This window comes from Vicugna pacos, chromosome 7 (genome assembly GCF_048564905.1).
Source record: "Vicugna pacos chromosome 7, VicPac4, whole genome shotgun sequence".
Classification (NCBI taxonomy): domain Eukaryota; kingdom Metazoa; phylum Chordata; class Mammalia; order Artiodactyla; family Camelidae; genus Vicugna; species Vicugna pacos.
The window spans coordinates 60,589,298-60,616,772 of NC_132993.1; the positions used below are offsets into that span (position 1 = coordinate 60,589,298).

General features: G+C 37.4%; 1 protein-coding gene and 1 long non-coding RNA gene across 2 annotated transcripts in view; one reads left to right on the forward strand and one right to left on the reverse strand.

The window, feature by feature from the left end:
* LOC116281285 (uncharacterized) overlaps nucleotides 1–27,475 on the reverse strand; it is a 68,369-nt gene that overhangs the window by 28,309 nt on the left and 12,585 nt on the right. Inside the window, exons 3-5 of the long non-coding RNA XR_012074486.1 lie at nucleotides 14,066–14,137; nucleotides 11,779–11,928; nucleotides 5,986–6,077 (exon numbers count right to left, since the gene is read on the reverse strand). This is a non-coding gene — a long non-coding RNA (uncharacterized lncRNA). The remainder of the gene's footprint in view (nucleotides 1–5,985; nucleotides 6,078–11,778; nucleotides 11,929–14,065; nucleotides 14,138–27,475) is intronic.
* Nucleotides 1,973–27,257, forward strand: PON2 (paraoxonase 2). The gene is made up of 9 exons (XM_006207619.4): nucleotides 1,973–2,163; nucleotides 10,680–10,750; nucleotides 16,531–16,586; nucleotides 20,023–20,188; nucleotides 20,729–20,855; nucleotides 22,314–22,514; nucleotides 25,089–25,170; nucleotides 25,895–26,023; nucleotides 26,642–27,257. The coding sequence occupies exons 1-9, from the start codon at nucleotides 2,090–2,092 to the stop codon at nucleotides 26,798–26,800; spliced, it is 1,065 nt and encodes a 354-aa protein (XP_006207681.1). The 5' UTR covers nucleotides 1,973–2,089; the 3' UTR covers nucleotides 26,801–27,257.

Genomic DNA, 27,475 nt, shown 5'->3' on the forward strand with positions numbered 1-27,475 from the left:
GCTTCATCCTCAATTGAGATCTGTCATGGCTACCTCAGGGACTTTAATTTTTCTTCTGCTGTTTTCTGAAAAGATTTGAGGACAAGCCTAGGTTTAGTGAGAAACATTGGTAGAGTCAATTAATGACGTCTGCCACAGGCCAGGTAAGAAGGGAGAGTCAGCAGAAGAGCTGTGTTTTGCTATCCTGAGTACATCCTGAAAGAAACAGACTTTTAACCCTTTAATTTCAGCTGAAACCAGGCTGAATTTTTAAGAACATGACTTTTTAAGAAGTCTAGGAATAGCAAAAGGGAAACAGGACACAATAAGGTAATCTTATTTACAATTCATGTTGTGACACATGTGGAAGACATTGGAGCCTAGTTCCTGACCTAGAGTCCACAAGGCATAGTTTTATGTACTGGTCACTATCCAGAAGTCTTGGAACAAGACTCTCAGGTCTAAGACAGAAGCCCTGGTGATAGTCCCAAGACCTTTCTTTTAGGTGCTCATTATAAATTCTGATTTCATATGTGAGATTCTTCTTTTCCCCAAAGATTGACATTAAAAAAATTCCTAGAGAAGAGATCTCATCCATATGTACCAAGTCATAGCGTAACTAGTGAAATTCTTAACTGAAGTGGTCCGTGGATAGAACTCCAGAAGGTTCATGGCCTTGACGACCTTGAACGAGGAAAAAAAAAACTTGATTTCCAATGGAATTTAGCATTTCCTTCAATTATGAAAGTAGAAAACAAACCTCAGAAGCATTAGCAATGCTTGTGACTTTGTTACTAATGGAAATAACAGTTATTTTCATTACTTCATTACAGTCTTGCAGATTCCTTGAAATAACATTTAGACTCATCACTATTTGAAAGAATGGTGCTAGAAATTGTTATTTAATGTGTTAATAATGTAGCATATATTAAACTACTACATTACTATACTACAAACTTTTAAAAGAATATTTTGATGATTGATTTTGAATATAATTGGTCTCCTTTGCAATCCTATGCCTTTTATTCTATGCAGTTATAAATGCTATTCTGAGAAGGTATCTGTAGGTTCACTACTGCCAGAGGGTCCATGACACAGAAGGTAAGCCTCCTGGGCTTTCGAAGGACAACTATTTTGCTCTCTGTCTACCATGCAATATAACCTAATATCCCTTAGGACCAGATCAGAGACACACACATACAGAAGCAGAGCGGTCGTTTTTTTTTTTTTTCCTCCCCTTTTTCTGGGTACAGAGCAGGTAAGAAACTGGCATCTGCTTTTATTTACTGTTTGTTTATAAACTGATGTTTGTTGAAAACTGCAATTGTGACCATTTCTGCCTACATACTGTAGAGTGGCAATTAAGTACTGGCAACTATCAGAAGCTTATTTCAGCCATACTCATTTATTGTAATTGTCTCAATCTTAATGGGGAAGTTTCTTTCACAGTTCTCTCTTTATTCATATCATGGTTGTTAAATTTAAAGAGATTTGTTTGTTTGTTTGTTTGTTGTTTGTTTTTTGCTCTTATCCCCATAAACTGAATTTAAATTAAAAACAGCGTCCAAGCTTTTAGGTCTCTAGTCTAGATGAAGCATTACTTAGAAACAGGATGTTTCCTTCCTCCTATCTACATCCTGTTATAAAAAGCAGTGATTCCAACATGACTTGTACAAGACATGACCCAGTATTTTTTCTTGTAATTTAAAAACAAAAAAACACTTAAAAACTGTCCTCCCGAAATTTCATACCAGACTACGGCGTAAGGAATGTCTCTGACGTTTAGAGAACTGAGAAAGGCATGCGGGCTGCTGGAGATGCCTGTGAGGTTGTCTGCTTGCAAAAGGGAGTGAAGGAATTCAAAGTGTCACACCCTGAGCGTAATGTGGCGTGAGAAGTCAGCTCCCCGTCCAGGCAAGGTGTCAGAAGAGGTAGGTTTGTGGTGACAAAGGCCAAGGCCCGGGCCGAGGGCGGAGCCGCCGCGGCCGGGAGCTGGAGCCCGGCTCGCCCGCCTCGGGGCGGAGCGCTGCCCGCGAGACCGAGCGGGACCGCAGGCGCCGCCCACAGTGCTCCCCGGCCCGGCCGAGACAGGCGGCGGGGCTCCCGCGCGATGGGGCGACTGCTGGCTCTGAGCTTGCTGGGGATAGCCGTGGCGCTCCTGGGCGAGAGGTTCCTGGCGCTCAGGTAGGTAGGGGGCCCTCTCGGGTCCCCAGGATCTGGGCGGCCGGGGCTGCGGGCAAAGGCTCCGGCCCAGCAGGAACTCTCGCGCCCCGGGCCGCAGCTGGGCAGGAATCCGGCATTGCTCTGCCCGGCCGACGGAGCGCCTCCACCCCAACCCCCAGCTTCCAGCAAACCCCGCACAGTTTGGGCTGAATCGCGAGACTTACTAGAAAGTTTATAAACCTTTAGTGCTCACAGAGTTCTTTTCTACCTATTTTGACAGGCGAAAGTGCTTGGTAATTTAATCAAGGACAAACCTAGTACTTTAACTTAAAAACAAAACTATTACTCATGCACTGAAACTAATTATAAAGATTTATTTCAGGTCATTAGTGCTGCTGCTCTTTGTTGCCCAAACCTGCCTCTGTCTTTAATAAAGTTGTTCTCCATCTCTCCCCCTGCAGTTTGAGGAACTTCCACTGCTCCCCAATCTTGGCGCGGTAGATGAAAGAAACTTGAGATGTTCAGCCACTGTTTTTACATCACTTCCTTATTTCTCTCTCTGCCCGGGAACCCTGAAGCCAGAATGCCAAACAGGACAAGCCTACTCCGTATCACATTTTAGTTATAATGAAAAAAACGCGGGTAGGCAGATGGCATAGTCTATATCAACTCAAATTTTGTAAGCCTTACGCAAAAGAATTCCAGAAATGTGCTCTCTTAGACTCCTGTAATAAGAGTAAGACACCAGTCTAACCCTTAAGAAGTTTACTCTATTGCAAGGAAGGAGTGAAATCCAACAAATCAGGATGATCAGGAGAGTTACAAACGAACCCCTGTAGGCTTAAGGAGGAAAAATTACAACTCCGGAAGGTGCAGTTTAGGAGGAAGAGACATTGACATTGGCCTTGAAGGATGCGTGAAACACGTGTGGGGTGAAGGAGACCATCCCAGATGGATAGTGCATTGGTGAAAAAAGAGAAAGGACGGGGAGGTCTGGCTCCTAGCGATAGATGGATTCCGGGGAGCATAAAGTTAGGGGATGAGAACAGTAGGGATGGGGGAAGGATAGGTTTTGAGATGGTTAAAGGTTAAGTTGAAAAATTGGGGCCTGCTTTATTAGGCAAAAGGGAACCACTGATGTTTGTCGTGTGTGTTTTAATTTTTAAACAGTAATCTGTTGAAACCATCTAAGTCAGTTGGGCTGTGTGGAGATGACCTGGGAGGCTAGATTAGGGTAGGGCAGTGGTTCTCAGTCCTGGCTATACCTTAAGGTATCCTGGAGGGCTGCCGTCTGTGCTGCACCCCGTAGTAATTCTGATTCCGTTGGTCTGGGTGGGGCCCAGGCATGAGTAATTTTTATTTTTAAAAATTCTCCTGATAATTGTAATATGCAGTTAGAGTTGACAAGTACCAGGATAGACAGCAAATAGACCTGGGGAAACTAAAGTATTGCAGTGGTTGGGAGAGACGAACTGGGGCCCAAACTCTGGAACCCTAGAGACGAGGGTAAGTCAAAAGTGACACTAGCATTTCTAGCTCTGCTGTCTTAGCAGTAGCTTCATCGGCTGACAAAGGGATGCCAAGAGGAGGAACAGTGTCTGTGTGGCAGGAAGGGTTAGAGTTGGAGGAGGAACATTTACCAGTAAGAAACGTAATGTTGAGCTTAATTGTCATGTATATATTTTCCATCCTGCTCTGTGGAACATGCCTGAGTTGGATGATACTGTATGATTTGTCCAGCTCTCAGTTTCAAAGGTAAGACCACTGAAGTTCTCAAGCTTATTAAGTTTTCCCTAAAGTTCAGACCACAGTGTTTCCATAAGGTGAAGTTTTCTCTATTAACCATCAACTTTTTCTTCTTACTAATCTTAAGGTTTTAAATTTAAGTCCCTTTAAATGATAAATGTAGTTGCAAACCTAAGAAAAAGTAAATAAAGTTTATTTACACAGAACGCATCTGATAGGTAATTTATAATTTAATGCATCTTTTCTTTATAATGTCTTGACTATAATAAGCTTTATTGAGCAGTGACTTCATAGGGTGGTAACCTCATCGGGCAGTTGAAATCCTATATTGGCTAATGTGAGAATGTTGGAATGAATGATGGGTGGGTAGATTAACACAAAAAAATGTAGGACAACCCAGTTAAATTTGAATTTCATATAAACAACAAATCATTTTTATTATAAGCATATCCTGTTCAATATTTGGGACATAATTGTACTAAAATATCATTTATTAGTTATCTGAAATTCAAATTTAATGGGGCGTCTTGCATTTTATCTGGCAACCCTATGATTGCAGAATATCAAGTGTCTGCTGTCTACGGAGTTTGGTGGAGTGCTCAAATGCATAGCATTTCTCCTTTCAGACCCATAGAATATTTTGAAAAGCAGCATGTTCTCACCTCTACATAAGGAAAGGCTCTTCAAAAACAGGTTTTTAGTTTGTTTTTTGCTCTCATCTGGTGCCTGCTATTTCATTATTCTATTTTTAGAGATGGCACTTTGGCGCTGAAGATACTTCTCTCCCCCAGGGTGCCCACTTAAACTGCAACTTGGATTTCAGATGAACGATGAATAATTTTTTAGTATAAGCACGTCCTGGATGGATAAGTGGAATCAAAGTTGTCTCTTCCCTTCTGAACTGCAACTGGCTAAGGTTCCCAGAGGAGAATCACATCCAGCTTTCCCACTCCTCCCTAGTTAAACAATAAAGGGGAAAATAGAAATATACAAATATCCCCAGGCCAGTGCTCCCAGTTGCAAAGCACACACCCTTGAATGAATCATGAGGCTTAAGTACTTCAGAGACCTGTATCTGGGCAGGAACCCCAAAAACAAGCTTCTGAGCTTTCTGCTTATTGCCTACCACCTTTTATGACTGCTCCATCAAGAACCTAGACAGTCTGCTTTTGAGCACCTCTGAAGGGGCAGCCTCTTTTTTCAACCACCATCCTCCTCATTTATTGTGTGACTACCGTGTGTTAGTCTTCATGTTCAAAGTGTTATATGTATTTATATATATATTTATATATATATATCTTTATATTAAACTAAAACGTACATTTACTGACATTTGGAATGAAAGCCCTTTTATGTTTCTGCCTTCATTCAGTCTTCATATATGTCTTCCTGCCTATATTATACATAGTAAACTGAGACTTGGAGCGGTTAACTAGTTCAATAGGTAGTACTGAGCCTGTCCTCTAAGCCTGTTCTTCTGACTCCCCATGCAGTTTGCTCCAGCTTCCCCACAGCCTCCTCGCTTCTCTGCTATTGGAGCAAATCTTCCTCAGCTTTACAAGCCTAAGCACAAATTCTTAGCTAAGTAAGAGCATTACAGGGGCCCAAGGAGTGAATTCCAAGGGGTTTTACAAGTCTGTATGGGAAAGATAAAGCCCCATCAGTGGTATGTAAATTCAAAGGCAGTGAGATATTGCACAAACCTGACAGTAACACTGTGTTCCCAGTTTGCTCAAGGCATGTTTCCACTCCAAACTGGTGCATCCTTACTGTTACCACACAATAAGGCAAATAATAACTAACCACCCCTGTCTCATTCTGCTCTGGTTGGGTAATGCCTTTTCCAGAATGAAAGTAATAGAGATTACTCATTTCATGGTAATGAGTGTTGGTTAAGGGTTCATGCTTTGTGGCCAGATAGCCTGAATTGCTCCATTATTTACCTGAGACCTTGACTTTTTATTTCACCTTTTTATGCCTCACTGTCCTAATCTATAGAATGGGGATAATAATACTATATGCTCCATAGCAGGGCTGTAAAAACTAAATGAATGCATTCCTGTAAAGTGCTAGAACAGTGTGCTCAATAAAACTTACCTGTGATGACAATGATGTTGGAGCAGAGGTTCTTGGACTTTTGTGCTATAGATTCCTTTGGCAGTCTGGTGAAGCTTTGACTCCTTCTCAGCCTCATGTTTTTAAATGCATAAAATAAAATAAATAGGATTACAAACCAAACTTAAATACTATTCAAGTTAATACTAATTTTAATACTTAAATTCTTTTGCCAGACTATTTTTAAAAATCTAATATAGGATATAATAACACGACCTTCTTTATTAAAGCCTTAAATAGATCTAGCAGTAGTTGAATACCTCACAGTAGAAACTGTGATGCAAGGATGAGTATAAATGGTATTTTGAGATATCTACAACAACTAAAATGTAGTGAAACGATATCTGTGATTTCTGTTAGTGACAGTCACGAGTGCTGCCAGTAGAAAGCTCTCTGGTTTGTTGCCTACACTTATCATCAAAAGAAATAGTCAGTTTCAGTTAGACATTTAAGTAAAGATGTATTTATTTCCCCATCTGAGTTCATAGATCCCTGAATTTTACCCATGGATTCCATGAAGGTTACTGGACCCCAGACTAAGAGCCTTGACGTACATATTTCTGGTGGGGGTCATTGGAGGAATGATTTCTGGCTAGGTTGAAAGAAGACAGTGTACATTTTTTCCTGTATTATATCTATCATATGATATACTTATAACTAAAAGGAAAATAACCAAAGTCCAATGAAAAAGAAAAAGAAAGTGAGAAAAGCAAAAGGAATCTAGAACAGAGAAGGCAAATAGCTTTCGTTCTGAGTGTCCATTTTAATAAACTGGTACTGGTGGCCTGGAACATTGTGTCTGAGCTGGCCCTGGGTTAAAGGAAGAGAGTGCTGTAATTGATTAGCAATGTCTGTGTGACAGCAGAGTGGCAACAGCCATGCCATCTCTGATCTAGTATGTTCATAAGTATACTGTGGACATAGTCTTAGGGAGCAAATAGGCTGCAGCAAAAATATCATTTATTTGTGCTTTTACCATTTCTTTATTTGTCTGTTTCTGGCATGAATGTATTTAGGCTTATTGATCTGCTACTACAAAGAGTTTGTTTGTATAACTTTTTCTTGTATATTCTCCAAACTTCTAAAAATCTGTTATCAATTAGGAGTGCTTTCAGCTGCAAGTAACATACATCAAGTTAATGGTAGCTTATACTTATAGGAGCTTGGTTTTTTCACGTGATACACACTCTGCAGGTGAGTCGCTCTAAAGCTTTTCCACTGAGTCGGTGATCATATCAAGGAACTAAGTTCTGATATTTTGTTCCTTATCTTCCAGTCTTGGCTTTATGTCCTCATACTTGTTGCGTTAAGGATGCTGAATGGTTACTGTAGTCCTAAGTACATGTATGGTCCAATCATAAAGAAGGGAAAACAAACAACCCAATCAAAAAATGAGGATATGTAAACAGGCATTTCTCCAATGAAGACATAAAGATGGCCGAGAAGCACATGAAAAGATACTCAATATCCCTAATTATCAGAGAAACACAAATCAAAAGTACAATGAGGGATCATCTCATACAGTCAGAATAGCCATCATTAAAAAGTCTCCAAATGATAAATGCTGGAGAGGGTGTGGAGAAAAGGAAACCCTCCTACACTGTTGGGGGAATGTAATTTGGTGCAGTCACTATGGAAAACAGTATGGAGATTCCTTTAAAAACTAAAAATAGACTTACCATTTGATCCAGCAGGCCCATTTCTGGGCATGTATCTGGGGAAAACTCCAACTGAAAAGGATACGTGCACCCCAATGTTCATAGCAGCACTATTTATAATAGCCAAGACATGAAAGCAACCTAAATGTCCATCAACAGATGGATTGGATAAATAAGGTGTGAGATATATATATATATATATAATATTACTCCGCCATAAAAAAGAATAAAATAATGCCCTTAGCAGCAACATGGATGGACCTAGAGATTATCACACTAAGTGGAGTCAGACAGAGAAAGACATACCATATGATATCACTTATATGTGGAATCTAAAAAAATGGCAGAAATGAACTTATTTACAAAACAGAGACAGACTCACAGACAGAAAATAAACTTATGGCTACTAGAGGGGAAAGGTGTTGTGGGAAGGGATAAATTAGGAGTTTAGGATTTGCAGATACTAACTACTATATATAAAATAGGTGAACAACAAGGTCCTACTGTTTAGCACAGGAAACTATATTCAATCTTGTAATAATCTAAAATGATGAAGAATATATATTTGTATAACTGAATCAATATGCTGTTCACCAGAAATTAACACAACATTGTAAACCAGCTATACTTCAATTTAAAAAAATCATGAAGAAGGGAGGAGTGATGCCAGTTAGCTCTCTTCTTGTGTCTGCCTTTTCTATCAGGAATAAATTTATCTTTCCCAAAAGGCTGGGTCATATGATTACCCCTTAAATACAGAGGAGGCTGGAAGCAGATATTTGGCTTGCCCATCTCTGCAGTGGAAAGGAGTAAGAATGAAGGGGATGAGAATGGCTTGAGGTTTGTTAGCTAATAGGGTCTGCCACTCTGGAACACAGAAGTCTGCTAATGAGTGGAGAACTGATAGCTCTGCCAGGCAAAAAGCCTGGTAGTTTTCTAACAAAAGACTTTGAAAGTCTTGATGGGCCATAAAGGACAGAAGCAAAATCCTCTTTCTTTTATCATAAAGGAAAGACAAGAAAAAATGATTTGATTAACTGAAAGTTATGCACAGTCCTTGTGTTCCTCTTCAGTTTTAATAGTAGGCAGTCTGCATATCTAGAGATGATACTGTGCAACTAAACTAGCTGATGAAGATTGCTCTATTAACAAAGTGTAATCATCAGTCATTGATGCAAACCTAAGTTGACTCTGAAAAACACTCCATATCAAAGTGTTCAAACACACCTGAACTTTATTTCATCCATACAGTTTACCTTTGAAAAAGATAGATGGTAGTCCTCATTACACCTACTTTGTTTTGCCAAATGGGCATCATAGTAAGCTGAATGGAACTGACACCCAAACCAACACATGATACAGAAAGTTGATGAAACGTAGCTGTGACCTACTGACTTAAATTTACATCTGTTTCTAAAATCATACAATGTCAGTCAATGCCAGAGTGGGACTTCCTAGCCGTGTGCTGGACTTCAGGAGAGTCGTTTTCCTCATCTCTCAAATAGCGAGAACGATACCCACTTCTTAGAGTTGTTCTAATAATTAGATGAATTCATTCAGGTAAATCACATAGTACAGTGCAGGCTCAACAATTTTAGTTCTTCTTATTATTGGTTTCCTTTCACCACCCATGAGTATCAGCAGCAGCATCCTCATCTCTAGTATTACTGATCTGACTTATGTTAGGCTAATTTTACTTGTTTTTCCCTTTAAATCACTCTAAGGACTCATAGATGTAAGATTTATTGTATTTTTTATTGCTTTGTTTTTAATTTTAATTTTTAATTTTCTATTATATCTATATAGTTTATATATTTATGTTTATATATTTATGTAGATATTTTAACCTAGATATCTATATAGATATTTTATATCTATATATTTATTCATTTGTTTTTGTTTTATTGCTTTATTCCTTTATCATTTCAAGAAATATAACACTTTGATTTATATGATTCCAAATACATAATGACTAACACTTTAATTAGAAACTTTCATATATACGTACGAATTGCCAAAATATATAGTTGCCACCACCTGTTGGTAATTCTGGGTAATCTAGGCCTAGGCTTCTTCCATTTTGCAGAGAAACCAGTAGCCCTCCCCATATTCAGTATCTAGAAGTCAGAAGCTGGCAAGGATATGTATAGGAGAGGGCCAAGTGGCAAACTGTCATTTTGTCTCTTAAATATGTGGTATGTGTGAACCACTTCGAAAAATGTAAACTACCCCGCAAGCACAACTGTCATAATTTATGGATGTAGAGAACAGAAAGAGAAGGTGAGACAATGAGAGGAGGGAGAGCCTTCAGAACAACAGAACCCAGATGTGTTTGCCCACCTTGCTTGGTGGCCCTCTACTCCAGGGTGGGAAGGAGATGGGAAGATGATTTATTAGAGTTCAGCATTTTCTCATTATTTCTTCACTTTCATTTTTTTGAGACAGCAACAGCAAGTAGTTTTGCTAGAGTAGTTGTTGCTCTCCAGCCTTCTTACCCCAATAAATAGTGATGGGGATGGGACCTTCTCCACTGATTTCTTAATAACTTTTTATGGGGTGTCTTCTGTGAGCTGGGCTCTGAACTTTGCCATTTTCTCTTAGCCTCCTTTCAGTCACCATGTCATTCTGCTGAAGCTCTGAGCATTTTTCAGCTCCTCTGGGTCCTGAAAAGGAAGACAGGGCTCTGGTTCTACATCTGAAACTCTTCCCACAACACAAGAGCTGTGAAATGGGACCTGGTGCCATGTGTACATTTGCCTAGGAACTTGCATTCCACGTTGTATTTTCTGAGTTATTGGCTTCCTTTTAGGACCCATGTCCACATATAAAACTTTGTGATATGCATTTTTATTTTAACTTTCTGGTGCTATTTTATGTTCCTATCCTTGCTTTTCCATCTTCTCTCTTTTATCTGCTTTAGATTTATGCTGTGTTTTATGTATTGCTGTAAGCCTCTTTAAACCCTTTCTGCTACAAAGCAGGGAATACATAAACAGATAGATTTTTTTTTTTAAACAGGAATCGACTTAAAGCCTCCAGAGAAGTAGAATCCGTAGATCTTCCAAACTGCCACCTGATTAAAGGAATTGGTAAGTCTGAGAAAATGCTCATTATACACCTTCGGTTGTTTGACCACCAATGCTGAAAAACCCCTTAGCGCTACTTTGGCACACAATTACAGTTTATTGGAGGGAAAAAATCACATTATATCAGCAAAAAACATTTTCAGTCAGTATCTTTTGATTTCATGCACCCTGTATTTCTTCTTCTTTCTTACTCTCACTGATTTATTAATTATTTGTACAATCCTATGTTTATTGTTAGATTTGTTGTTTGTTTAGTGACTTTGCTGAACTATTTTTGTCAAGTCTGTATTCTTTGTCATGTGTGGCCAGTGAATTCTGTGTTCCATTACCCCAGCAATCAGCTGGTGAAGGTAAGTCAGAAGGAAGAGAAGTTATAAAATGGAAAATTAAAATCTCCCAACAAAATTTCCATCCCCAACAAAAATAACTCTAGAGATAGAGTTTCTTTTTTTATCCTTTCTGATATTTCCAGTGCAAATGCAAACAAATATATGCACATACATTTCTATCTACATTTTTCACAAATGGCATCTTAGTATAAGATTATATTCTGCAACCTGCTTTATTCTGAATGCAGTGCAAACCCCTTTCCACACCAGCACATGTAGATCTACTTCATTCTTTTAAATATTTGCACATACCATGATTATTTTACCAGTTCCTTCTTAATGCACATTTGAGTGGTTGCAGTTTTTGCAACTCCAAGCAAATCACTGAACGTCATCGTACATAGAGCTCTGCCTTTATTTATCTGAAGGATAAATCTTTAACAGTGGGATTGTTGTTCAGTTAGCACATATGTTTAAAGTTTTGATAGTCACTGCTAAGTTGCCCTTGAGTTGTCAACACTAATAAACACAACAGCTTATATTTGAAACCACACTCACTCCAGTTCACAGTGCTCTTTTAGCAAAAACAAAGTAGTGGGCCTTTTCTGGATCACCTACAAGAAGACTTCATTTTCCTGGAACCTATCAGTTTTCAGAGCAGCCTTTTTTACATCAGAGCTTCTTTCTGGTTCTGTTACTCACCTCTCTCTCTCCACACATCTGTCTCCTCTGTGTTCTCGTCTTCTCTTTCCATTGCTGCTTTTGTGCTTTCTCCCAGTCCTGTCCCCCTTCACCGGACTCCCTGACTTCTCTCTCCTGGGGTGTCCTCACTTAGTTTCAGTTGCCCAGACACTTAGCAGGAAGATACAAACTCAGTGTCAAGTACCAAATTGTCCAGATTGACCAGATTATCCATGCTAGCTAATGCAGACAGTTCTAGAGTTTAGGTTGTCTGGAGTCCCAAGAAACTCAGCAACTGCCTCCTGCCTTCTGGCTGCAAACACAAAGAGCCCCCTAGGAACCAGTCACTCAAGCACAAGCCAGATGGCATCTGTGAGGGACGTGGTACAAATTGGGAGGCTGAGTCGGTGATCTCAAAGGCTACTTTTGCTACTGAGTTAATTGTCAAATTATTAAACAGTCCTTGGTCCTGTGAAGCCCACCTTGTGTGAATTCAAATCTCAGAGTAGACAATAGGGCACTGCCAGACACATTACAGGACAAACTGCCAACCGTATTGCTGTTACAACTCACTGGGATAGAGGGCTCCTCGGAGAAAAACAAGTCCAACAACATTTGTATTCTGAACAGGCATCTGTCTGTGTTTGTGACCTTTATGTTGTGATGTGTGTGAGCTGCTGTCTAGAACTGGGAAGAATGAGGAAATATGTCACCTATGGCCTCTCTTGTGAAGTGTTTAATGCCTCTGAGGCACTTCAAAAGGCAACAGAGCGAAGACGATGAGTGATTAGAAGCCCATTTGGGATACATTTTTAGATCTAATTAGAATTGTGCTTTTTTTTTCTTTCTTCTTTGCTTTTGCTCTGTGGATAACATACACTATATGAACATTTGTTGAATGCTATATCAGTGATGCATAATGGCTAATAATAGCTTGTGGTTTTATGTTTTTAACAGCAGTTGCTTATTCAGTGGTCTTTGACTACAAAGGAATATGAGTGTATGGGGCATATGCTTTTCCCATATAGGCAAAAGCAACTTCTCATGGTAGGCAGCAAGAGTAGGAGGGTTCTGTTTTCCAGTTTCAACTTTAGAAACAGTAACACCCATGCACTTGAGGCCAACTAATCCCTCCAAGAGGTAAGACTACATCCCCTTTCCTCTCCATCCCCGTCAATGCGCACACACACACATACATACGCACACACACACACCCACCCCAAGGCTACATTCACCAGGAAATGAACTCTATGTATTTCTTAGGTGCTTTATATATATCATCTGGTATCTTTCTGTCTTAATAAATAATCATCTACTATATATCATTCAGGATGTGTGCCTTCTGGGGGTCAGAAAGTAAGCTCTATTTACTCCATTTTTTATACTCTTGCCCACTGTATCTTACAGACAGGAACCAAGATTTGCTATAATATCAACATCTCAATAACAAAAATGATAACTAAAGAGCTTGTTAACTCTACTTGAGGCTTAAAAGTGTAAAACATTTGCTTAATGTCTTTGAAAATGCTGGTATTCAGAGTCCTGGACTAAAACAAAATTTTGAATGGATTATTTTCTCTTTAGTTAATATATGGTTTTATATTTGTGGCAATCAAGATATTTATAATAACTGCTGCTTGAGAGAGTTTTTAAAAAGCATTACAGTTTGTAGCCCTTGTCATCAAGTCCTTTATAATCTACCCATGAGAAGGAAAACAGAAAACCCACTATGTGAGATATAGACATATTTTTATCTTTCTGTTTTTAAATAGCAGATAATGACCCAACGCTCAGAAATGTTAAATAACTTTTGAAAAAAAATTTCAATATAGTATCTTCTCCCAGAGTGATTAACACACATACCTGACTAAAGAAACAAAAAAGTGGAGAATGACAGGTGCATTTTGGATAGTCTGTTGGGTATGGCAAGGACTGATCTTCTGTCATAAAGTCACAGTAAGGAACTTAGAGGAGAGAGAAAAGTATTTTCTTTTATGTGACAGTCCAAAGACAAGCAAATGGCCCAGGGTGATTAGGTGGCTCTGCTTCATGTGGTCATTCTGGAGCAAAGGCTGATGAAGCAACACAGCTATCATCAACATACTGCTTCCATCTTGGTCCAAGACTAAACTCCAGTTGTTGCCATTTCCCAGCAGGAAGGGGTAGAAAGAAAATCTACATGGATATGATTTTCCCTTTATTTTACTCAGTGATTGCATCCATCTTGTACTCTCACATCCCATTAACCTGAACTCAGACAAATGGCCACATCTCTCAGCAAGAAAGGGTAGGAAATACTGCTACGTACCTGCAGTTGAAAGGGAAGGAGGCGGGGTCCGGATCCTGGAGAGCCATTGGCCATCTCTGACACAGATAATTGCTGAAGGAATAAGAAGAGATCAGAATCAAATTGTGCTGAGCTAGAAGACTTTCTCGAGAAAGACAGTTTGAAACAGATTTTAAAGAAAAGATCTTGGTGAGAGGTATGGAAGCAAAAGTTTTAGGGGGAAAGCCAACATATGGAATTGACCACAGTTGGATTTACAAAGAAAAGTGTCTTCCGAGAGGAACCAGGGGATAGTTCTGACAAAGAAAATTCATTAAATGTTAGGTTGTATTTTTTCTGTGTGCTTTTAAGTCAGAACAAAAGACTTGAGTCCCAGCTTCCCAGTCTGTGACCTTGAACAATTTACCTAATCTTTTAAAGGCTCCATATTCTCTACTCTAAAATAAAAGATAATAATATTGCTTCTCAGGGTTATGAAAATTATATGAATTAACATATATAAAGTACTTACAAGGAGCCTGGTACTTGGTAAACACTTAATATATGCTAGTAACTATTATTGTTATCACTAATACTACTACTATTTCTATTATTGAATTAGAGGAGAAAAAAATTTCTCCAGCTTTGACTACTCTTGTAGTAATCACACCAAAGAGGTCTTATGAGATGTTAAAAGCCTAATGTAGTAATGCTATAGAAATGAAGGTGGGGGAGTAGATCTGAAAAATATTCTAAAGAAAGCTAAGATATGACTATTTTTTCCATTAGAATTAGGCAATGGGATTAAACAGAAAGAAGTTATAATGTAATTGCAATGAAATATCTTTTAAAAACATCATTCTTTTCTTGATTATTAAAACAACATTATTTGTAGAAAATTTTAAAACAAAGTAAAGTATTAAGAAGAAAATGAAAATCAGTCATAATCCTACCACCCAAAGAAACTGTTTTATTCTATGTATCTTTTTCTTTTCCTATGTAAGTGCATACACAATGAAATTAAATTGTCTTAAATAATTTTTCAGAAACAATAAATTTTAATTAATTGAGCTCCTACTAAATGGATCCAGAAAGCAAAACTTGGACTAGAATTCTGTGTGCACATGTATATGTGTGTTTGTGTGTTGTGTTTGTGTATATATATATGTGGTACAGGGTTCCTTGGACCTTGCTCTTTACCAGTTGAGAACCACCATGGGACTAAAGTCTAGTGGTTCTTAACTCTTTTAGGGTATCACAGATCCATTTTTGAATCCGCTGAAAGCCAAAAACCCTTCTCACAGAAAATTTCTTATCTGTACATAGAGAAGATATTTTGCATTGCATAGAATTTCAGAGGGTTCATAGGCTCTTTGAAACCCACTTGTGGCTCCTTGGGGATCCACAGACCCCAGGTTAAGAGCTCCTCCACCATACTATGCTTAAGATTGCATATCTCTTCTTGTTGAGGAACAGGCAGATGGCATTACAAAGTGAACTTCTTGGCTTTTGTTTGCTTTTGCTTTTCTCCATTATGACAGAGCTGGCTACACTGGAGGCAACCAGCCAAATACAAACTTGTGAATCAAAACCTAAATAGCTGGATAGATGCTATTTGTTTTTGACAACCTAGAAATAATCTTGGAGAAATCCTTTGGAGAGGGCTTAAAGGGGAAGATTGGATTTTGTGGACTCAAAGAATGCGTCATGATTTGGCTTAATCTAAGCCATTTTTATTCCTCTTTTCTTACGTTGGGTCTATTATCTGTCTGTGGAATTTACACAGTGAGACCACTGGGAAGATCTTATGTCTAATTATTTGCTGTGTTGTGTTGAGTGTACTGCAGACAATCAATAAACAATCAATAGTAATTGTAGCCTGTCTCAGAGACCATGTTTGAAGCTTCAACTGGCTTAGGTGCACAGTATTTTTCATTCATTTTCTTTTGCTAGGTTTTTTTTTTTCCTGTAATTTAAAGCCTAAATTTAAAGATTAAACAGAAAGCTTCCTTTGCTTATGAGAACAAGCAGGCATTATTTTTTTAAGGAGGAAATATATAATCCCAGGTGTTTTACCTCTGTTAATGAGAGAAATGTCTGCGTTTGTTTCAAATTGAATGAGCCGAGAAAGGGACAAAGATATTTGCATGGTTAAGTGACTATAAGCCCTTCATTCTGAAAGTAATATTCCCCTGATGTCAATTACTTTTGTACAGACATCTGGATATTTATCATAAGAGTGTACAGATGTCAACTTTTCCTGTGTTATAGCTGGAAATGTGGTGATTACTTGACTTTGATTTGAGTAAACATAAAATATCTAACATTTAAAGTCAGAAGTTCACTGCAGGAAGGGATTTAGACTGACGTTTATTAAAGAGAGTGGTTCCTTGAAAAAAAAATCCAAAGCATTCCAAAAGATACAGACACTGATAAAGTAAACAAAGCTCTACCCAGCAAATCACAGAATTTGAACGTGACATTTATCTATTTCTCGAACTTAACAGAAGCTGGCTCTGAAGATATTGACATACTTCCCAATGGTCTGGCTTTCTTTAGTGTGGTAAGTATTTTCCTTCCCTAGTCTCAGTGAAGGAGGTACAAGGAAGTTTGATGAGGCCTGCAGAGTAGTGACTTGTTTTTAAAGTCCCTCACTTTCAAAAACATGTTCTGGGGAAAAAAAAAAAAAAGACAGCTCAAACAGGATCTTGGAAATCTTCCTCAAGCCTTGCACTAAAATATTCCAATGCAACCTATGTTCTAAAAGTTCATTATTAAAAAGGGTATTTGGGGCATTATTGTGGATATTTGATACTACATCATGCTGTTTTAAATACATCTATCTTGCTTCCTATTAGATATTCAATTTGAAGCTAGTGTTCTTGTCATTATTGTTTATTTTGAAACAATATACCAACTTTCCCAGATCAAGGCTGGCACAGTATTTTTCATTCATTTTCTTTTGCTAGGTTTTTTTTTCCTCCCTATAATTTAAAGCCCAAATTTAAAGATTAAACAGAAAGCTTTCTTTGCTTATGAGAACAAGCAGGCATTGTTTTTTTAAGGAGGGAATATATAATCCCAAGTGTTTTACCTCTGCTAATGAGAGAAATGTCTTTCTTTTTATCCCTGAATAGCCTATCATAAGTGGAAAGTCACTGACTGAGATTATTTATTTATGACTTTGGCCTTATTTTTATAAGCTGAAAAACAATAACCATTCTAAGTAAACAGTAGAAAAGACTTTACAACTGATAGGCCTGTGTGATGCTAGCCTACACCACTACGCATTCTAATTAGAAGACTGTACGTGTGAGTCGATGAGCAGCTTCTGCCACCTCTTCCCTGAGTGTGGGCCGAGGTGAGGGTCCTTAGCATCATCATCAGTTCTGGTTTCCTGGAGGAAGAAGTATCCAACTTTGAAGGTGGCCTGTAATTATTCTTTTCCCTCTCCGCAGCTGTTATTTTTAAGCTCGGAGACTCAGGAAAGATGTGAAAAACTTGGAGATGCTTTAAAAGGGAGTTGCAACACTAATAAAATAGTTGTCAGACTTATGAGAAAGGTGAGAGAACTCAGCTTAGATGAGAATGAGGGTTAGAACACTCTTCAGGTTCCTGATGGTTTTTATACGAAAGACTGTGAGCAGCTGGTTGCTACCACAGAGGGAGAAGAGAAATACTGTGGGCTTTGGCCGAAACGCCAGCATTTATATTAAAGTTTTAAAATGTAGTTTTAAAAGAAAAGTTTTATTTAGTTACCTACACACCATGAGTTAAACAGTATTTCTAGTAGGACTGTGTGTTTGTTTAGAAGCACATGCTTGCTCATATGTCTTATAGTCTTAGGAAAAAACACTGGGATCCTAGTCAACATTATTCATAACTAAGGATGCAAAAATCCAGAGTAAAGTAGAATGCAGTTGATTTTTTTTTTTTGGCAAAGAAGCTATTCTCAGAGATTTGTGTAATCCAAAACTCACCTATTTCAAGAATTTACCCCCAGGAATAAATCAATTAGCTGGGGTGAGGTCTCCAAGCACACGGATATATAGCCATTTTAGCTGAGGGACTTAACACAGTCTCAATGATCTTGTAGCCATGTCAACAGAGTTTCTTCTGCTTGTTCTTCTCTTATCCTTCCTTGGTTACATGGCTTTTCTTTTCTTTTTCCAAATTTAGAAACAATTCTATTTTACTGATGTTTTTAAATTTACTCAGCATTGACTCTAATGTCTGCCAGAATGCGCTCCTTTCTAAATGAACAACTCCTACATCATGGCAGTTGTTTGATCTTTTTCCACGCATTTTAGCCCATTAACCTATTCTACTCCATAAGTAAAGACTTGAGGGTCACCTCAAAACTAATGTCACACTTAATGAGGAACTGAATGACATAGAATAGAATAGAAAAAATTTAAACGACAGTGTGATTATACTTAACACTACTGAACTGTACACTTTAAAATAGTGAAAATGGTAAGTTTTACATTATGTGTATTTTACTACAAGTGGAAATAAAGTTTTTTAAAAGAAAAAAAACAGATTTAAATGATAGGGAGTATTGAAATAACTGTGAAGAGTTACTACCATCCCTGAATGAACCATTGAAGCCCAATTGTTTATGGGATATTGATAAAGAACAGAGATTATTAACCACTGAATTGTCACTACCATGTAACAATAGAATAATTCCAATTTATTCTGCTTGCTGGGCCTTGAAATTATGTAATTTTGATAGTTTTTTTTAATTGGAGAAAATTTCTACTATGTATGATTTGTGCATAAAGTGAGATTTTATTTTGTTTGGTACTCTGTTAAGTTTGCATAAAATATGACTTAAAAGATTTAAAAGAGAAAAGGCCTTGATTATTTCAGTGAGTGCCAAAAAAAGCATTAAATAAAATTCAACAGTCATTCCTGATTAAATGCTCCAAGAAAACTAGACATAGAAAGAAACTTCCAGATACCTACAGCAACATCATTCTTAGTGGTGACACGTTAGCTGCCTTCCTATTAATGTTCAGGAAAGGAAGACAATGCCCCAAAACACTATAACCATCAGCAAGCTACTAGAGTTCTTAATAACCCAATAAAGTAAGAAAAAGAAATATGAAGTAGAAAAAAAAAACTGCTATTATTTTCAGACAGTGAAATTACCTGCTTTTTAAACAGTCCAAGAGATTCAACTAACAGACTCTTGGACAAATAGGAGAGTTCAGTGAAATGGCTGGACTCAAAATGAACATATAAAACTCAATCACTTTACTGTGCTCTAGGAAATACCAAATCGAAAATACATTACTACTACTAGTAATAATAATAAGGTTCCATTCAGAACAGCAACTTAGTTTCTGAAATTTATACAGAAAAATAAATGAGGAGAAATATTTAAGACTGTGTATTTGTAAAAGGTAAAGCAATTTGGTGTGGGATATGGGGAATTGTCATACACACACACACACACCATATCTTTTAAAAAGCTATAGTAATTAAAAAGTAGCATATTGGCACAGGAATAGGCATGAGTCCTCCAACAGGCCAATATATAAACAGGGATTTAGTACATGATATAAGAGACATGAGGGATCAGTGGGACAGACTGACTGCATGCCAGCACTGATCGAGGTCCTGGGGTCTAGCAGTGAACAGATGAGACAAAGTCCATCTCCCATCCCAATGGGGAGAGAATGAATGTGTATCAGATAGAGGCTTATCTCCACTCTTGATTCTGCCTGCCCTCTCCCAGTTCACCAACCTTCTGGTTACCCTCTGAAGAGACTAAACCCCTAGTTTTCTGCCTCAACTCAAAAATACCAGTTATTGTTCCTCTTTCGGCCTTCCAGCTCCCAATTATTTTTTCTATCATTTCCTCCCTGCTTTGTGTTTGTAGCTTTATGCCACCACCATTAGCCAAAGTCTCCATCATTTATTTATAGTTGCCACTTCAGTCCACAAAAATACTTAAACTTTCATATTTAACTTTTCCTCTGTTTAAAAAGGGTCTAAAATATCCAGGACTCCACAGTTTCGCACCTGATAAGCCCGGAGGAATACTAATGATGGATCTAAAAGAAGAAAACCCAAGGGCACTGGAATTAAGAATCAGCCGTGGATTTAATTTGGCTTTGTTTAATCCACATGGTATCAGCACTTTCATAGACAGTGGTAAGAATCGATGAGGTACCAATGTTAAAAAACTTACAATGACTTGCAAATAACTGTGGAAAATAGATTTGAGTCATGTCTGTAGTAAGAGAACAACTAACTCATTAATTATTTCTGTATTCTTCATACAAACAAGTTGATCATTTGCCTCTTCAGCTGGCAGTGAGTTATATCACATTTTGAAATTTCTAACAGTTAACACCTGAAAGAATGTTTAGATTTTTATAACCTTTTCATATATCTATTATCATTGCATTGAAAAAAGAGCTATATTTCTGAATTAAACTATAAACAGATTATTCATGAATTCTGTATATGGAGTAGGAAACACTCTTTCTTAAAGGTCAGGGGACCAATGATCAGAAATAACACCAGCCAGACAGCGAAGGGAAAGACGGGGAAGAAGAATGATCTGTTAGGTCTTCTAACAGCTTATAACATTCAACCTTTCTTTGCCCGTGGTATTTAAATGTCACTGTCTGCCCAGAGAGGTCCTATGGTTATGTCTTGTAAATTAACTCTGTTCTTTCAATTCTTTAGATGACACAGTTTATCTCTTTGTTGTAAACCACCCAGAATTCAAAAATACAGTGGAAATTTTTAAATTTGAAGAGGAAGAAAATTCTCTTTTGCATCTAAAAACAATCAAACATGAGCTCCTTCCAAGGTAATAAGTTCTTTTTTCATTCTCTAATTTATCTCTAGCATTTTCAAATATTCCCTCTGATGGTCTCTCATCTTTTATAAGAGGGCTAAAATATATATAGATACACACACACACACATAATGCACATAAACAAATACATGTACTTATATGTGTATAGTGTCCTTATAGAGCAGGGAAAGTCAGTGTCACTCATTTTAAGTCAGTGTTCTCTGTGGGTTCCCTTGAGAAATGTTGAAATGCCGGGTGCAGGGGAATTGCTCTTCAGGGCCATCTGGAGAGTAGAAGACACACCTCACCATTTTTCCTTCTGTCACCTTCCATTTCAGATGACCCATCATCCAAATAATAATACCTGTCCTGCCAAAGAAGAGTAGCCTGCCTTTTATGGAGTTTGTATGCTTAGTATGGGACTAACACCAAGTGTTTTCACAGGGTAGCTATGGGCTAATGACTCTACAGAATTGGAAGTGGGTCACTAACACTTCAAGAACATAAAGCTGGTTGATAATGTGGCTAAAAGAGAATGATGCACCCCTCCCCAGCTCAGCTGCTTCTTATATGTTTGGACTTGATGAATATTTTAAATTTCTACTTCTCTATCTAGGAAGCATGTAACTTCCAATCATTCTTCCAAAAATTCACTTCATAATAAGTAGGAGCATTAAGTACCATCCAGGCAGTCTCTGCATTCAGGAACTCTTTCAGAAAGAGGGAACCCACCTTCCCTGGAGCTCTGGTTTTCATTTAACAAAGGAGAAAGTAGCTCTTTCCGAAATTTTTGCATAGGGTAACTGGAATTTAAATTTAATAACACCCTTGCCTAACTGGTTTTAAAAATGTAATTGTTTTTAGCATATAAATCTCTCACCTGAAGCTTTGTACTATGGCAATTTCATCATCCATCTCTCCACAAGTGTTTATTGAGTGCCTGTTCATTCTCAGCAGGTCGGCTTTGTGAATCAGGTAGAAACCAAACAGTCAACCTTAGTCTCACTAGTAACTAAGCAAAGGAACTCTGGAAAATCCAGCAAGTGAGAAAGTGGAAGCTAGGTAAATGTTACTGACAGCCCAACTAGCTCACCAGCCAATGAGGCTCCACTGAGCTCCACAGTATGGACAGCTGTGTCCTTTCATATTGTGGTTAAACCCTACATTTCTTGCTGTCAAAAACATATCCCATTGGCACCAAGTTCTTTCTTCTTTTATAATAATCTCGCCATAATTACTAAGTGACCTGTCTTCAGATTACCTGGTACCATACAAAATTGTTCTCCAGCAAATGATATTATAGTGGATTACATATGACTCTAGCCATGTGATTTTAGCTGAGCTTTTCCCGGGAAACCTCTTACGAAAAGTTTAAAGCACATATTGTGTAAAACCTCCTGGATCCTTCATCTTTAATGTGGAGACCAACTGGCTTTTTATTTTCTCTCACATGTTATTTTTCTCTTTCAGTGTAAATGATATCGTAGCTGTTGGACCAGCACATTTCTATGCTACCAATGACCACTATTTCTCTGATCCTTTCTTAAAGTATTTGGAAACATACTTGAACTTACACTGGACAAATGTTGTTTACTACAGTCCAAATGAAGTTAAAGTGGTAGCAGAAGGATTTGATTCAGCAAATGGAATCAATATTTCACCTGATAAAAAGTATGACCTCTTATAGAAATATCTTCATTTCTCTCAGTCATAGTGCTGGCCCAAATTTTTCACTTTGCTTTTTTTTAATCACTGTAGGTATAGCTTCCTTTATATTTTTGGCCTAGTCAATATAATATACATAATATTTATGGATATTAGTATAATACTATAATATATAGTACATGTTATATGTGATATATTTTAAAATATATATGTTTATATACAATATAAAATTATATATACCATATATTTACATATAATATATAAATATATATTTGTATATAATATTTAAATTTGATATGTATATCATTGTAGAATTTAATTTATAAATGTAAATTTTTATACAATGGATTTATGTTTACATATACATATTAAAGTATCAGACAGGTGTTTCCCATTTAAATAAATATATTTTGTTTAATTGGGTGCATATTATTCTATTATAAGGATGATCTTAAACTAACCAATTCTCTGTTGATGGAAATGTAGGGGTTTTTTTTTTCTGTATAAAAATCATTTTTTATTTCTCATTTACCATTGAAACTTATCCAAATATTTTTAAGGAAAAACCCCCTAAGGGAGGATTACAGCATAATGGTTAAATCTTCAGATTTTGGAGTCATACAGACCTGGGTTCCATTGCCCACTGGGCACTGGCTAAATGTGGTGCTATAAGCCCCTCTTCTTTGCACATTTGTACAAGTGTTTCTGTAGGACAAACCCCTCAAAACAGTACTACTCACTCAAAGAGTGATCCTTTTAAATGTTAACTTTAATAGATAATGCCAAATTGCCCCCCAAAATTATGTACTTTTAATATGTCAAACTATAGCCTATAGAAAGGATATTAAATTCTTTATTAACGTTGCCTTTTATTATCTTAGCACACTGAACAATTTAAACTACTACAAATATAATATGAAATAAATCTGGCACTCCTTGACAACTAAATGTCTTTATTTGCATGACACAATTTCTTCTTTCTTGTTGATCACAGAAAATGAATGTAGAATCACTTAATTTTAAATTGTCTACAACTGACCCAGTTCAACCTCTCCCACCAAATCTGTTTTTCTCCCCGACTCTCATCTTGCAATTATGAGAGTTGGGGAGAAAACTTTCCAGTCACCCAAGCTAAATATAATAACAATAAGAGATCCAGCTTTACCTCCTTCTCTTTCACCATTCCTATCCAGCTGTTGAGCGAGTCACATTAGTACTGCCTATGCTTCCGTCCCCAACCCCAACCCCCTCTTCCTTCCCACTGATACCTGCCTGGTCCAGGTTCTCACCGTCTCTGGCTGGAGTATCACCTTTCTTCCCACTTGTTTTTAGTCCACTTCAGTTTTTTTGCACCATTGCTAATTTTGTCTTTCTAAATTCCACTGCCTTTTCAAAGCCTAAAGAGAGACCTCTGTCTGCTTCATCTTTGACTCCTCACCCTGAGCATGGCCAGGCACAAGGCACAGGCTCAGTAACTGTTGAACAGAGCCGACCATTTGTTATTATGCCACTCTGTTATTCTGAAAGTTCAGTGGACCCCAACTGCTTATCAAATTAAGGCAGGCTAAACTGCTGGACTTTCTTTAATAGGCTAGTTCCAACCTCCCTCTTCTACTGTTTCCATACTTACCATGCTTTAGACAAAAACTCCTTATTTTACAAGCATGTTTCTCTCATTCTTGCCCTGTGCCTTTGCTTACAAGTTTTTTTTTTCTTTTCTACCTAGAAGGTGCTTTGTCCTCCTATCCTCAAATCCAGTCTCTCCGTCCAAGTCCACTGCAGATGCCCCTTCCTTCTGTCTTCTCAGGAGTTAGATATTTCTTCAGTCTGTAGACCTGAAATATTTCTCATGGTACCAATCATACTGTATTATTTGTTTAAAGTGTACAAACCATCTGATCACTGCTGTACACTATAAACTTTTCAGGAGAAAAGGCTGTGTCTTCTTCATGTTTATATCTGTCACAATACTGAGTTCATGGCTTTACACACTATAATTGCTTAATAGAACAGTTGCCATGGAACAGTCAATTCAATGAGGAAAATGACTGTAGAGTAGTCCATTAATTCACACTCCTTAGATGTACACAGATTGTTCTGAATAGATATTTATCTCTAACTCTTAAATTTCTCAGTATGTTAATATTTTATTAAATATTAATGAGTACTAAAATTCTGATAAAATGCATTCTGTTCTATACCACATATTTCTACATGTAAATGATCCCTTGAAATATCAAATTATATTATGAAATGTAAAGGCTTTTTTTCTGAAGCAAACATTTGTTTCAGTGTCCTTTCCATGGCAGAGATCACTGACTTTATATTTTAAATGATGTCCTATATTATTTTCCTTACAAACTTCTTGAAAAATAATTTAACAGTTCTATGATTGTTGTAGCAACACTGAATTGATTTTGAAAATCTACTTTTTAAATAAAAATTGACCTTTATCAAGCATTCCTTTAGGGTGCATCATTGATTAGTTCCTTGGCAAGTTATTAAGACTTATTTTTCATACTGTGTTAATGAAGCTTTGTATTGGCTTGGGGCTCTAACCAGTGTGTCCTTCCTGCAAAGGTACATTTATGTAGCTGATATACTGGCTCATGAAGTTCATGTTTTGGAAAAACACCCTAATATGAATTTAACTCAGTTGAAGGTAAAATATTTCTTTCTATGTATAAAGTAGACATTAATCTTGAAATTGCATAGTTATACTATATTATAACCATACCTCACTTAGGACAGAATATGGTTGCCAGTGTTGCTGTTCTGGGTTTTCACTGTTACTTCCCTATACCTCCTGTTTCCTACTAATCACAAGGACTGACTGATTCTGTAATCAGCAGTGGGTTGGAAGGGATATTTGCATCAGACTTACAGCCCACTCCATGAAGTACCGATGGCACCCTATGAATTCCAATGAGAATCTGCACAATTGAAAAGACTGATAGATGAATTCCGAAATGAAGATTTATGCAAGTTGTCAGTTCTTTCAATAATAAATGAAGGTAGAAATTGGGTTCCACACCATTATTATTTTCTTCCTGCTTGACAACACATATTTTAGATTGATTAACAATTTCCTATTTTGCTTTGAATGAGTTCCTTGAGCTAACTGATCCTTGTGCATCTTTTAAGGGAAAAAGAGTTCATGTTTCAGAGAGATTGATTATCACCCTAACTTTCTTAATTTCAGGAAAAATGAGAAGTGACTCTTAACCAATGTATTAAATTTATTTTAAGCAATTTTGGTGTTAATGGGGTAGGAGCAGGAAATGGGTATAATTTCCCCATATTCATAGTGACAGGAAAGGTTAGCTCTAAATTATTTAATCAAGTTTCTCATGTCATTTAGATATTGACATTTTTTCATTTGGAAGGTACTCAAGTTGGATACACTGGTGGATAATTTATCTATCGATCCTTCCTCGGGGGACATCTTGGTAGGCTGTCATCCTAATGGCCAGAAGCTCTTCGTTTATGACCCAAACAACCCTCCCTCATCAGAGGTTTTTATATTTTTCAGTTTTTCAACCTTATTTATTCAAGTCCTTTGGAACTAATAATATAGGAAACTGTCCCAGAGATGGTTTGTTTAGTCCTTTTAAACCAATAATACAATATACTTATGTGGTGGCTGGTTTTGTAATTGTGTTAAGCCAATAATTGGCAGAATTTTACTTTGTTCAAATACTCTTAGAAAGGTAATCTTTCGATGTATTAAATTATGGTGGAAACTAGTCAAAAGACCTTTTTATAAAGATATGCGCTGTGTGGTATAGTGGCAATTTTTTAAATACCTGGCTTATTGTCAGCTCACCACATGACTTTTGCTCATGCAAAAGTAGTGATAAAGTAGGCACATTACTGTGGAAGTATTACTATTAATGCTCAATTACTGTAATAACACTCAATCCTGTGTTGGCATGCAATAACTACATGGTTTAAGAAAGCACTTTCTTTGAAGGCTTAAGAAAGTAATTTAAACATTGAAAAAATTGGTAACTGCTATTTTCAACAGCATGTCCTCTGAATCATTGTGTCTTTGTGGAAGACAGAGATTATTGGCGATTGAGTGTCTTGGGTGGACGGTGGTTCTATATTAATCCTTTGTATTTCCTGAATAGGTTCTCCGCATCCAGAATATTCTATCTGAGAAGCCTACAGTGACTACAGTTTATGCCAACAACGGATCTGTGCTCCAAGGAAGTTCTGTGGCCTCAGTGTATGACAGGAAGCTGCTCATAGGCACTTTATATCACAGAGCCCTGTATTGTGAACTCTAAATTGTCCTTTTGGTCTGTAAGTGCTCTGGCTTCTCTTAACAATTAATTTTCTATGAATTGCTAATTCCGAGGGAATTTAACCAGCAGCATGCATAATATGTATAGTTAATTTTATTTCAGTAAGGAAAGGCCCCCTTCAGTTCACATAGCACTTTTAACAAAAGGAAAATGAACAGGTTTTTTTTTTAATGCCAAGGAGAGAGAAGAAAGCTGCTTTCCATAAAGTGAATATACTTTACACAAAATAAGCCTCATGTCTGTCTTTCAACTGCCAGAGCATGAATTCCACTGAAACAGGGTAGATTATATGTCCTTAAAATGTGAGTGACCTCAGCTCCACCAGTGTGACCACTGTGACTCAGAACTACTGACAGATAACAGGTGTTGATGTTTTGTACTTACATCTTTGTTTACTTTTAAAGAGTTGGAGTTATATTAAAGACTAACTAAAATCCAAGCTTTGTCTGTGTTTAATTCTCAAGGCATAGCCTCAGGGGGAGAACGGGAAAGTGGCCACTTCCTTGTGGGGTCTCCTTGGGATGGGCAGGCATGGCAGTGTTAACTTTTCTCATTGAAAGCTGGAAAAAATAAGCTCTTTATTTGAATAAAATAAAACAAAGAATCAACTAAATATGGCAACCGGAATTCTCAGTTAACATGGAGTATTCCACCCAC

Excerpts from the sequence above, each read along its gene's own strand:
- PON2 (XM_006207619.4), top strand. The coding sequence starts at position 2,090 with ATGGGGCGACTGCTGGCTCTGAGCTTGCTGGGGATAGCCGTGGCGCTC. Across the intron at positions 10,751-16,530 it reads CCACCTGATTAAAGGAATTG|AAGCTGGCTCTGAAGATATT; the intron begins GTAAGTCTGAGA and ends CGAACTTAACAG. Across the intron at positions 20,189-20,728 it reads CAGCACTTTCATAGACAGTG|ATGACACAGTTTATCTCTTT; the intron begins GTAAGAATCGAT and ends TCAATTCTTTAG.